The following is a 13,336-nucleotide window of genomic DNA, read 5'->3' on the forward strand; positions in this document are numbered from 1 at the left end:
TTTTTGTTACTTGTCATAGAAAGAATCTCAATTAACGTGTTCAGGGCAACTGAGATTGAGATATATGTTGGCAGCTGATGTTAACATAATTCCATTAGTAATATTCCTGAATAATTTGAGATGAGAAGATGAATGTTGTCTTTGAGCTGCAAAACTTCACCTCTCTCCTCCCTTCATCTTTGTGGCCCCTTCCAAAGAGGTAACCCCCCATCAGCATTTTACTTAGTTTCTTCTCTCCCTCCATACTTTCTTCTCAAGTAAATTTGCTTATTCTAGTAGATGTTTATTTATGAAATAAATGTCCTTACATCCGTGGTTCCGTCTTTTGGCAGCAGCTGAAGTGAGAAGAGCAGGCAACTCTTTGCCTATGTAGAAAATAATAATATTTAAAGAAAGAGACAGGAAAATATGTCTGTTATAAGCTTTTTCTTTTTTAGAATTTAAGCTTATGAGTTTATCTACGCCCACTATATTCATAATTACAGTTTTATATCTGCATACAAAAGCTATGTAAAAATCCATTTTTCCCAAATATACAAATTTTTTTTGGATAGTTTAAAACATTTTGATCACAGATTTCAACAGTTTTAGGCTGAAAAAAATATCACCATCTAGCAATATCACTTAACACTGTTTGCAAAACACAAATCTTCCAATGACTGTAAATCTTTTTCTATTCTGTAGTATTTTTCTGATTCTCAGGGCATGAAAACATTATGGGAAAAAAAAGGATTTTCTATGAAGAAAACATGGAGAACTAATTTGGCTCTATGGTCAAATTAAAAATGCCAAGTTAATAAGGGAGAACCAAAGGAAAGAAGCGGCATAATGTCACATCAGCTCATTCATGCCCTGATAATTTCTGTATCAACAATACATATGTAAAGTGTCTCCTTTTGTCTTACATTGTGCTCCATAATTTACATGAGTATTATCTGCATCCTGAGGAGGACAGATTTATATTTGATTGTCTTGTGCATAGGGTGGGTCAGCTTTAACTGTGCAACAGAAAGCCACAAACAGCGTTTTACCTGCACAATATTGCTCTTGAAGGCGGCATTAATTAATGTGGAAACACACTATAAATGCACACTTTTCGCATTTGCAAACATTTATACAGCACAGTAAAAATTCTGTGATAAGGCCAAACCTTTTTTCCCCCAGTCTGGTTTTTTTTTTTTTTTTTTGAGTGTGTTTTTAATGCATTTTTTTTAAAGATTAAAGTAAAATGTCTCAATTGTAAAAAATACACACCGGGCAAATCCTTACCTGGATAATAAATATCTACATCACAGTACAATAAAATTTCTTCTCTATAAAATTTAAATATGGATTATAGTCTATCACTATCAAAAGAAACACTATGCTAATATTTCCATATTATTAAAATAACAGGAAAAATTACGAGCTTATTTTAGAACCTGATGCCATAGCCGTTGGAAAGGGCAAAGAGATTCAAATGTCGATCATCACTCTCCATTTGAAGAGGAACTGTGGCTTGGTTATTCACTTAAATTCAGTTCATGAAAAAGGTTTAGCCTTACAAATGCTGGCTACATTTCAAAAACTGTAAGACTGATTTCATAATTTATGACTCATGCAGCAAAAGGTCAATATGACACGAATAGGTTAGAGTTCCATAGAATAAAAAGGTATCACTGACAATGACATGCTTCAAGGGTGCTCAGCGGTTCCTTGGAGGCTGAGTCTGTGGGGGGCTTAGTGTCGAGGAGGGGCCAGGGCTTGTACCCCTGTTCATGGAGGAGCAACAAGAACGGCGTTGCTGGCACAGAGCGAAGGCCTGGCAGTCCACCCCAGGCCTGCACTGCACACTGAAGAGCTGTCGCCCGGGGCACAGGTGAGGGGCTTCGCTGGGCTGAGGCATCAACAGGTCAAGCGCGTCATTGAGGACCGAGGCTCTAGAAAAGCTCTGAGGCGGCACGTGGTGTTTTGAGCAGAATCATAAAGAAGAAAACATCTTACATTTTTCATTGTTTCTGGAAATACTGCACGTCTAAATTGAGCAAAGTACACTTGAGGGTCACACACGCACGCGCATACACTCACACGCACACACGCCCCACACCGCTCATCCCTAAAAGGGAAGTGATTTATAAATACAAATCCCAGCATAATGGGTGTGTTCTCCTCTACTGAGACGTCTCCCTGCCGAGGGGGTGGGAGCGTAGGTGTGAAGGGTGTCTCCATCAGGTCCACACTGGATTTGCAAGTCTGGACAATAGATGAAAAAATGTTTAGAAAAATCTAGAGCAAATCCCTCACAAATGAGTTTTATGAGATGGAGTCTTGAGATGCACTAAGTACCTCTGTCAGCTTCAGAAGGAAGGAGTTTAGTTTCAGAGTCATTATCTTTTGAGTCCTATGGCCTTTCCTTTCAACCTGAAGTGGGCTAAGGCTTGTCCTACTCTGCATGAAGTATTCAGCCTTCAACGAGATTTCCAGACCAGCAGTTTGCCTATTGAAGGCAATCATTTAAGGTGCCAAGGATCAAACGTTCCTTTCCTTGCAGCTGGCTGGATGGCTGTTTATATGGCATACTATTTGGCCAATTCTCGATCATGGTTAGTCCCCAAAGCATTCTGATTTAGCTTGAGATCAGGCTCTGAACTTATATTCAAATCTGGGTGTCTGATGTACTGAGGACCCTGTCAAACAAAATGAGGAAACTTTCCCCAGAAGGCCTGACGCTGCAGGACCCTGCCTGCTTGCCTTCCTCTCATTCCCTTTGGAAAGAAAGCTTGCCCCAGACAGCAGAGCTTCTCAGGGTTACCCTGGAGCACAGAGGTGGCTAAGTGTTTGTCTTCCAAAGAGCGGTTGGTTCCTCAAGGAGTCGAGAGAGGAAGCTGAAATATTAGCAGAGCAAGCAATTAAGGAGCCTGGCCAGAGGCTGCCTAGACAAAACCAAACCCCAAAACAATCTGTCTGTAGAGAAAGCAGGTAATCTGCCAATGAATTTCGTGCTTATAATTGTAAATCTTTTCACTTCCTTTCTCTGGGTAACAAGTTCCATAGCAATGTTCTTGTTTCCTTTTTCCCAGAAGCCAGTACAATTGCTTTCACGCATTGAATATTTAATTCCCCGCTCCCAGATAATTTCCAATCATACTTGGAATTTTCAGTGCTGTTCCTCTTCTTTTTCCAAGGCCTCTAAACGGTTGACTAGTGTTGTGTCAAATTATTATTTCGAGCCAATACCAAATTTACGTTCCTTAACTGTTAAGTGGGCCATACTTCTTGTCTAATAAAGTTAGGAATTTAAGTGTTAAAAAAAATAATTAAAGGAACCAGATTTTTTTTCCCCTTGAAATTCAGACAATATTAAGGGCAGGAAGGGTTTTAGAGATCATGACTTATTCACCAGGTAAGAAAACCAAGACCTAGAATTACAAATCTACCAGTTGACAGAGCACGAACTAGAACTCAGGCACCCAGACTTCTGGGCCAGTTATGCTCCACCAAACTTACAAAAAGCATCTACTTGGTTTCCATAGTGACTTTCCTTCCTTTGTTTTTAGGTAAATCTCACTGATATGGCTTATTTTCCCCAATATTTCCAGGATAAGGCAGTAAACGGTAGGCAAAGGAATAGTTTATATCTACTATGCCAGTGGAGAATGAGATACATTCAACTGCATGGGTACATTCTATGCCCATTTTCTGACGCTGAAGAGATGAAGTGTCACCGTTTGTTTTCTGGGCACAAGCTATTCTAGCGTGGGCCATTGGGGAGGCAGGTTGGGCAGGAAAGTTAAGTGTGCACATGGTCTGCAGGTGTTTTCTATTGAGTATCTGTCAGGGTATGCTATGAGAGGGACAGGAGGGTCAGTGGCAGGGCCAGTCTCTGTCTAGAGATAGTCAAGCTATTTAGTTCCTCAGAGTCAGAGGGAAAAAGGGGACCAGGAGACATTTGTCAATGAGGCAAGGAGCTTGAGGATCTAACCAGGAGGAAGCGTCCTCCAGCCATCAGGACACAAAGGGGCCCTCAGAACACTGCATTTCCTTCAACTCAGAATGTAGCTGCACTAATCTCGCCTCAGCATTTCTCCAGAAGAAGACTGAAGTTTCACCGTATCTTTCCTTGATTAGAATATTTGATCCATAGAGAAATCTGTTGTCAGCTCAGCAAAGATACAACCTGGATAAAGAACTTCAGGAGCTTGGGAGATGACAGATCAGATGCCACAGAAAAGGAGTGCCACCCTGTAAATAGGTTTGATTTCTGTAAAAGTGTTCTCTGAGCCTAAATGGGAAAGAAGCCTTCCTACTGTGAGGTAATACTATGTGAATTTTTGGAAACCATGCAGTCACTGACATTGGTGAAGATTTCTAATTTCTCTGGGCTCACTGAGAAAAATTATTTTCCTTGTTGGCCTCAATCAGTCAATACCTGCACATCCTTGAGTCACACCCTTGTATAACTTGAATTAAACCATAAGGTTATAAAAATGATATTGGAAGGGCAGCTGATTTTTTTAGGACACAAATATTCCTGTACATTCCAAGTTATGCTCCTAGGAGACCATAAAGAGTGCTGGAAACAGCATGCTCTTGAATAGATGAAAATTTGTTCGAGTCTTTCCCTAAAAGGCTGAAAGCCACATCTAACTAAAGGTGGTCTGTGCTCTGCTAACTTCAGCCCTGCGAACATCAGGATTGGGTGGAGGTGGTCGTATTATCTTGGTTTTAAGGCTTCTTTAGTGTCCTGTGGCGCCATTTTGCTGACTCAAGTCTTGGACCAGGGACGGGTGGGAGCTGGTGATGCTTGGTGCTGGTGAGTTAATGATTGTCCCCCACCCCACCTCCACAACCATAAAACCTTCAGAGCATTCACATCACAGGACCGGAGAACGAAATGCAATAGTTTCAAGTACCCGCATTCAAGGGGCAATTTCATCCATGTCTATGCCAAGGACGACTTCCCTTTTCCCTCCCAAATAATCCCTCCCAACACAAAGAAACAAACAAAAAAGAGCTAGGCAATGGAATGAAATGACACCCAGTAGTGCTGTAGGAATTATGAGAATGAATCCAGTCAGTCTAATCCTCGAACACTTCCAAGAACAAAGGGGGGAAGAGTTCTGTGGGGCATTCCACCTTCATGTGCAGGAAGCGGCTGGCATGGCAGGCTCCTATCATCCTCAGATCTGTCACCTTCATCAGAAGTTTTGGCCAAAAGTGTGTCACGTGGTGTTTTCGGTAATTGATATAGTGTTCAAAGGCCAGCAGGAAACTATCTTGGTACTTTTCTATTCTCTCAACACAGGCAAGCCCCGGGCGATCTGCGGGGAAGAGAGAAAATGGACATTGATTCAGAGATGGAAGGGGGAAGGCTTGCTTTGTCCAATTCCAGGCCTTTAGTGGGGGGCGGGCAGATCTAGGGTCTTCCCTCTTAGCCATGAGCATGGATGCAGCGTGAACTCTGGTGCTCCAGGGACCAGGTACCAGGGGAGTGGCATCATTTATATGAAGAGAGGCAGTACTTTGTTCAGATAAATATCTCTGTTTAGACAGTTTAGCTTGAGTGTGAATTACCTTCTTGAGTGTGAAAGGTGATGCCTCCCTCCTAGGGTACAGAAGGAGAAGCCTGACATAGCTGAAATAGTCTGCAAGATGAGGGGAACAATTTTGAATTTTCACTGGCTGCCTGGCAGAGAGGAGAGGATGAGCGTGGACATGCATAGAAGGGGGAGATATATGAAGGGACTGGGGACATTGCAGCAGGCCTGAGGCCAAAGGAGGAACGCGGAATAGTAAGACATATCCTTGAGGACCAAGAAACACCATGTTTAATTTTGTGTTGTCTTCCAGGCTGCAATGAACCGGCCTTTCCCTTCCCTTATGCCTTTAGTAAAATTGCTACCAGTAGCAGCCTTGTATTAGTCATGATTTTGGAAATGAAATGAAAAGAAAAGGGGAGGGGAGCTGTGCCAGAGTCACCCCATGCAGAGAAGAGAACAGCTACAGTGGGAGCTGGAGTGAGAAGACACGGGACCCTGGAAAGCCCAGCAAATCTTCCCAAGTCCTGTGCAGACTACTGGGCTTCCCATAGTATGTGGGAGAGGCTCAAGTCAGTTTCCAAAAGTGGTAAACAAAGGGGTGACACAAGGAGGCTGGACACCTGGGGAATAGTTGGGCTGCAGACACTTGGGTGACAAAAATAATCTATGAACCTGGATGAATTCCTCAAATAGCTCCAGGAGGCCCAACATGCCCCTGCTAAGTTCTCTTCAGTTTGTTCTTTGTGGCTCTGATCAAATGAATTCACACTTCAAAGGTACAATTATTGAGGTGTCTGTATCAGTAGGAATCTAAACAGGGTTCTGCTTCATTGGAAAGGAAGGATCAGGGCTAATGTCTCAATTCACCCTTCTGAGTCTAAACAAACTAACAAACCATATGGGCTTTTGGAATCCCCTATTTAGCACAAATGGCGATTCGTGCATTTTTATCTTGTGTTTTCCTTCATATTTGTTGAAGCTGCTCTGCAGATTTGCTGGTTCTCCCTCTCTCCCTTTCCCCTATCTTCTCTCTTTCTTTGAGTGTGCAAGAATTTTCCATAGGATCCTTTAATTTTTGACCCAAATAGAAGATCAACATATTATTGCTTTGGATGTATTCTTTCAAAGGGAAAAATATAATGTGGGTTTTGTGGCATCAAAGAGATAAAGATGAGATGGCCACATAAATGACATAGTGAGTACGAATTGACATTTTGATGATGCTTGAATCACACTGAACAGGTTTATGAAGAGAGAAACATTTTAAAGACTGAAGACCATTTTAACTCCTTAAGACAAAAGTTCTTAAAGAAATGTCTTTCAGATCATTTTCATTTTTTCTCTTTGCACTGTGGGACCAAGGAACTTGAAGTAGTGGCTCTTGGAAAAGTCTTTGAAGAAAAAGTCTAAGATATTGTGTAACTGAAATGGCACACAAAACATGAGGCTTAGAACATCAGGCCCCATGATAGAATTGGAGACTTGGGGCCCTGACAGGCAGCTATCATTTGCCAAATGCACAATGTCTTGTAATATTCTTCTGGTCCTGGCAGTATTAATGAAGAGGGTCCACATCACTGGGGAGGGTGGATTGTGAAAAGTTATTAAGTTGTCCTGTAGCTGTCAGGCAGTGTCAGCCTCGCAACATGAGAGAACTGGGAAGAATCATTCAGTTTGGTGTTTGATAGTGTTTGGCATCACATTCACAGTTTTTGTCATCTCCACCTACTTTTCCTTTTATCTACCTTACTTAGATTATTTGCTTAATAATCTGTTAAACTGACCCACTACAGAGGAAACATCTTATTATTCAGTAATAAAAATCCATTTGTCATAAATAAGATAACCACAAAAACAGATGCATGGCAAAAGCCTTTGTTACTTTGGAGCTGAAGGTTCTGGCTGAACATTGCTCCTGAGATCCACTCTCTCTTTGTTAAAAAGGAAGGTAAGTGTCAAGAGAGGTGTTAAAGGCAGACTAGCACCACACCGAATCTCTCTCCTTGCCTTATTTGGAAGGAGATATAACCAGGAAGAAAACCGTCAAAGAAATAGCTTTCTCATGGTGTGATTCAACATTATTTAAAACTGTCTTTGTACCTCTAAAATCTCAGCTAAAAAAATTACCATGAGTCCCTCCAGAAATATAATTCCCGTGTATGTAGCTTAATTTCTTCATTTTAAAGGTCACTGAAGTCCAGAGAAGCTAGGGGTCACCCAAAGTCACACAAGGAGTCCTTGGATAAGCTATACATTTTATTTCTTTGAGACTAATTCTCCTGAACGACTGTGGGCCCCATTTCTTGCTGGCTGTCACTGGAGACCACCCTCAGCCCTAGAGGTCATCTATAGCTCCTGTCATGGAAACTTTCCCCACATGGCGGTTTACTTCATGAAGCTGGCACGGAGAGTCCCTAGAGCAAGTCTGCCAGCAAGAGGGAATCTTAGATTATGTAATGTAATCACAAGGGGTGACATCAAATTTGCCATATTCTCTTGGTTAGAAGCAAGGCACGGGTCCTGCACACACTGAAGGACAGGAGATTATCCAGGGTGTGAACATTAGGAGGTGGGGAGTGTAGGAGGCCAGTCTGGAGTCTGGGTGCCACAGTGTACATGGGAGTTCATTATGCTATTCTATCTACTTACCCTTGAAATTTTCCATAATAAAAAGAATTATTTCTTTTTTAAAAGTCTGCCGTATCTAAATTTCCTATAGTAAATACATTTCTAGATTAGCTTTAAAAAAAGAATTCTAGGCCAGGCGTGGTGGCTCATGGCTATAATCCCAGCACTTTGGGAGGCTGAGGTGAGAAGATCACTTGAGCCCAGGAGTTCAAGACCAGACTGGGCAACATAGTGAGACCTGTTTCTCTCTACAAAACAATAAAAAATTAGCCAGGAGTGGTGGTGTGTGCTTGGAGAGGCTGAGGCAGGAGAATCTCTTAAGCCCAGCAGGTCAAGCCTGCGATGAGCTGTCTTTACACCACTGCACTCCAGCCTGGGCAACAGAGCAAGACCGTGTCTCAGGTTAAAAAAAAAAATATCCTACTGAGTTAACCAGGAAGCAGCAACTCTACAAAGAATTCTCGATGTACTTGTGACTGATATTTTATCCACATATTCAGCCATTTATCCAATAAGCATTTCTTGAATTCTATTGAACACTGGCCTAGGTGCTGGATGTACAGTTAGACACATCTATGTCCTCAAAAAAAAGAAGTCCACAGGGACTTACATGGACAAGTGAAGCAGGTAGTTACAGTGGAGAGTGACAAGTGCCAAAGCACAGCTACACTTGGGTGCCCTGAAAATGCAGAGGACTCTGAAACCACTTCTATTTAAAATTATCTTCCCTGAAAGGGTTTGATGTGTAGTGGCTTACAGACGGCTGCCCATTCTGTGCTATCCTCCCATCTACAGGGGGACTGTTGAGTCCTGGCTGGCACTCAGACTTGTTTGGGCCAATCCAATGTGGATGAAGTGATCCTGTGTGATTTGAGACTGGGCCTCATGGGATCTGCAACTTCTGTTTTCGTGTGCTTGGGACTCTTTCTCTTGGAAATCAACAGGCAAGTAAGAAGTCTACCCTGCCGGAGGAAAGGCCGCATAGAGGGAGGCCTGAACCAGTGTTTGATGTCCCAGCTGAACTCCAGCCATCTTGGGATGTTTAAGCCACTAAGTTTTGGGTCGGTGTGCTATTTAGCAACAGATAACTGAAACTTCAGTTGTAGCTAAGCCATGAACAAATTCTAGCCTGCATCCGCGGTTTCCACACACGGAACTTAACACACAATCGTGTGGTCACTCACATCCATATCTGGCATACCCCAAACCAGAAGGAGGCAGGTTTGGCCAAAGACTACGAAGAGGGCTGCACAGACAGTATCCACCAAAGGCGGATCACTTCGTAGAGTCTTTAAGATGGCTCCTTTGGCTTCTTTCTATCCTGGGACACTGCAAAAAGCATCAGACATCTGACACCCCCCTTTAAGTTCCCAGTCCGCTGGCAAACCTGCAATTTCTTACTGAAGAAGAATGAGCTATGTTTCTGAAGCTAAAGGGGGACTGAAAACTCAAGTGATTGGAATTAGCGCTAGACAAGCAAAAGCTCTTTGGATGCCCACTAACGAGTCTAGGCGTACTCACCTGAAGACATCAGCAGGACGGCCTGAAGGAGGGCTACTTCAGTGTCATCCAGGTTGAAAGAAGACAGAGACATGCCCAGGTCAAAGATGGCGTCTGACACCACCCCAAGACCCCCATTTTTCAGCTGGCCCCGTGTCACTGCCATTTCCCCATTCAAGGTTAAAGTCTCACTTTCTGGGTCATAGCGCACAGCAGCGCGAAGGGACATGATCTCCATGCAGCAGCCTTTGAGGAGGATGATCTGGTCTTCACATGGCAGCTGAAAAGAACCAGCTCATGTCAGCAAAGAACAAATGGAAAAATGCCAGTCAGGAACAACATGCAGTATCTTAAAAGCAATAGGAATGACCTTCTCTGATTAACATTTGTCCTGCATTCTTTGAGCCCATGGTTTTCCCTTCCCTACTTGGCTGCAGACTTTCAACAACCATTTTTCATACTCATAGTTGGCTGTAATCTTCACCAACTTTAACCTCAGGAGTTTGCATTGCTTTTATGACAGATACAGTTCTCCAACTGCTATTACAGTCGTGTGTGAAACTGTGCTAATAACCCCTCAGTTCGGGGGTTTGTATTATAACTTCAACTGATAACTGCTTGAGAGCAGGGTTTACGTTAAACTCTCCATTTTTGTTTGTTTGGTTTTTTGTCTTGTAGCTTGAATAGGTAACAGCTTACCCTACTGTTTAGCTGGCAACTGGGCTTCCTTTTGGTTTTTGAAGCACGTTTGCTCTTGGAGCCTCTTGGCACAAAGCTAGAGGGTTGTTGGCAGAGATACATGTTGCCCATGAGGCCCAGAGATATAAGCTTCATCTAAAGTCACCCAGGGACTTGAAGGCAGAGGGGAGAGCAGAATTCAGACCTCCTGACTCCCAAGGTTGTGTTCTTCTCAGCACCTTAGACACAGGATTACTCAACACACTGGGTCTTTCTGCCAGTGTTGCAATCTCCTTTTAAGCTCATTTGGTTACGCTGTTAATTAAGATTTGTGAGAATGTGGCAACGTTAATAATAAAAAATACCTTTGCTTATAGGCAAAATAAGAATTTTATTTTCTGGAAGGGGAGACTATTTAATTAAATGCCATTATCAAAGGAGTTTGGAAGGCTATTAGTAAATGGGTGTGTTTGATGAATTGGGCATCATGCCCAGATTTCCATGCATCACCTCATTTAATCTTCACAGCAGTACAATGAGGGAAATATTCTAATTCCATATTACTTACAGATGTGGAAATCCAGGCACTGAGAGGGTAACAAGCTGGGTGGGGGCGGGGTTGGTCAAATGAATGTTTCATGGGTGAGGCTAGGATTTGAAACTGGATCTGTCAGAATCCAATGCCAAGAGAAGAAGGAAACATAACTCTTTTATTTATTTATTTATTTATTTATTTTACCATGGATATGACTAAGTTTCCATAAACAACAAATATGTGAGTTACACCTAATATCTGTCTCTTCATTAGAGCAGTTACAAATTCCTTTTGGGAAACGCTCTTGGCAATACTCAACCAGTCCAATTTAGGTTATTATATAAAAGTAATACAACTGAATTACATCTAAAATACTGGGCATTTTATGTTTTTTACTAGCTCAGCCTAGTCACTTTACCATTTAATTTCAAACTGCTTGGCTTTTTCTTCAGAATAAAAGTCATTGCATATTTGATTCCGGAATCCATACATATGAATTCTCTCCTTCCACTCGTTTTTTAAAAAGCGCTGTGATTTGCTTTTGTCTAGGTTCTGATTGTTAAACACAGATTGCTGACCCCAACCCCTGAGTTTCTGCATTTCCCCCAAGTTCCCAGGTAATGCTTATGTTGCTGGTTCACAGATCCCACTCTTGAGAACTACCAGCATAGAACAGCAACAAGAAGTTACTAATCAGATCAAACCATTTATTTTTAAAATGTGTCACAAAGTATGCAAACTGGGGCAGGCCCCACTTTTGAAACCAATTCTGATTATAGATGAAGTAGAAATTTTCTTTTCCAAATTTCTAGTTTAAATACCAACTGTTGAAGATTAGTTCAAATTTAAATAAAAGCTGAATAAGTATTTGCAAAGGATCACCAATGGTTTAAAAACTAGGCCAGATGCCTTTTCCTTTAAGAGGGATTTGTAGGATCCTGGTGAGATTTGTTTCAACACGTGGGCAAATAATCTCTTAGACACCTGCCAAAATGCTTTCATTGTGAGAACACTCAACAAGGGCCTGACAGGCAGAGATGCAGGGATACTCCCACAGGTTCTTCCTGCTTCCTTAGGAGAGCATCACTCAGGTTGACTGGCAAAGACGACAGGGCCCTGCACTCTAGGAGTGGTTTTGCATGTTGTTTTGGCAGCTCTGCCAGCGATGATTTTAGATCTTGTGAAGCCCCTGGTGTCATGCCAGTCTTGTTTGGTGGGTTGGCATGGATCTTAGAACAATTATCATGAACACAGTTTGAATAGCAGACGTGATAAACTGCCTCTGGCAAGAGACCCCTGGCTCTCAAGACCACCTGAGATCTCCAGCCCACTCCATGGGTAGCTCACGAACCTATATAGTTAATTCACCTCTTTTGGGTTTGAGAGAGAATATAAAAGGCTAAAGGTCATCAGGAGGCCTCAAAGACAGAAAGTACATGCAAAGGTGCTTTGCTGTAAAGGTGCTCCCACCATCCCGCCACCATTGTCTTTTGTAATTGGCAGACCACACGATATCAGGGTAGAAAGAGAGATGGAATCAAAAATGAAACAGCTTGGACTTTTAGGGAAACTTGGATAGATAAGCTTGCCACAACCCATGCTTGAAAAGTTCCATGTTGACCCCTCGCCCTTGCCGTGGATGAAAGTGCGCAGTGTGTTTGCTCCTGGTGGCGGAGATGGCTGCTGCTTCTGTTTTCTTCCTTCAACTGAAATATCTCTTCAGTGGTTTACATGAGTTTTACATTGGAAAAAAACCATCTCAGGGGCTGGGGGGGTGGCATTCAAAGGGTACCATATGACTGGCAGGCTGGCTAGAGTTGTAGGGGTGACAGACTCAGTAGAGTTCCTCCTCAGACCCAAGAACTGGGGGCAAAGGGACACAGCCAGAGAGAGGACCAAGAGAGGTCCAGGAAAACAAAACCATCCCCTCAGACAAAAGAGAACGATGACAGCCAGAACTGGCAAGAGTGAGGGGAAACAAGCCCTTCGGTGCAGATGTGAGAGTGCACATACTTTCTCGAGGGCAATCTGGCAACACATATCAAAAGCCTGTATATCTCGGTCCTTAAATTCCATGTCCAGGCTTTACCCTTCAGACATAGTCAGTGATGCGGGCAGGATATAGTTGCCAGAACATTCACAGGAGCATATTTTTATTAGCGAAAAATTGGAAATGAACTATAGATCCAGTAAAAACAGATAACAGAATTTATGGTAGATGTATTCTTTGGAATACTATGTGGTCATTGAAAATCATTTTGTGAAAAAATATGTAAACGCTATGTCCTCCCATTGAAGGTAAAAAGTTGGTACAGTGACAGGTGCTGGTAACGATCTGTTTCTTTTGGTGCCGATCATGTGGGTGGGTTCAGTTTGTAAAAATTTATTGAGCTGCACTCTTATGACATATACACATTCTTTAATAAAAAGTTAAAAATAATTTCATACACAGTACATTGTGGTATGCATTATATTA

At 42.3% G+C, this 13,336-nt stretch overlaps 1 protein-coding gene across 13 annotated transcripts in view; it reads right to left on the reverse strand.

Annotated features, from left to right (window-relative positions):
- Window positions 1-411: 411 nt before the first annotated feature.
- The window catches only part of THRB (thyroid hormone receptor beta), a 377,275-nt gene continuing 364,350 nt past the window's right edge, over window positions 412-13,336 (reverse strand). For all 13 annotated transcript variants that reach the window (XM_031009558.3, XM_063703657.1, XM_019023169.4 and 10 more), the window contains 2 exons: window positions 9,669-9,927; window positions 412-5,300 (listed from right to left, as the gene is read on the reverse strand). In XM_031009558.3, the coding sequence (XP_030865418.1) occupies window positions 5,059-5,300; window positions 9,669-9,927 (501 nt within the window). In that variant the 3' untranslated portion in view covers window positions 412-5,058. The remainder of the gene's footprint in view (window positions 5,301-9,668; window positions 9,928-13,336) is intronic.

The sequence above is a fragment of the Gorilla gorilla genome, chromosome 2, assembly GCF_029281585.2.
Source record: "Gorilla gorilla gorilla isolate KB3781 chromosome 2, NHGRI_mGorGor1-v2.1_pri, whole genome shotgun sequence".
In the NCBI taxonomy this organism is placed as follows: Eukaryota; Metazoa; Chordata; class Mammalia; order Primates; family Hominidae; genus Gorilla; species Gorilla gorilla.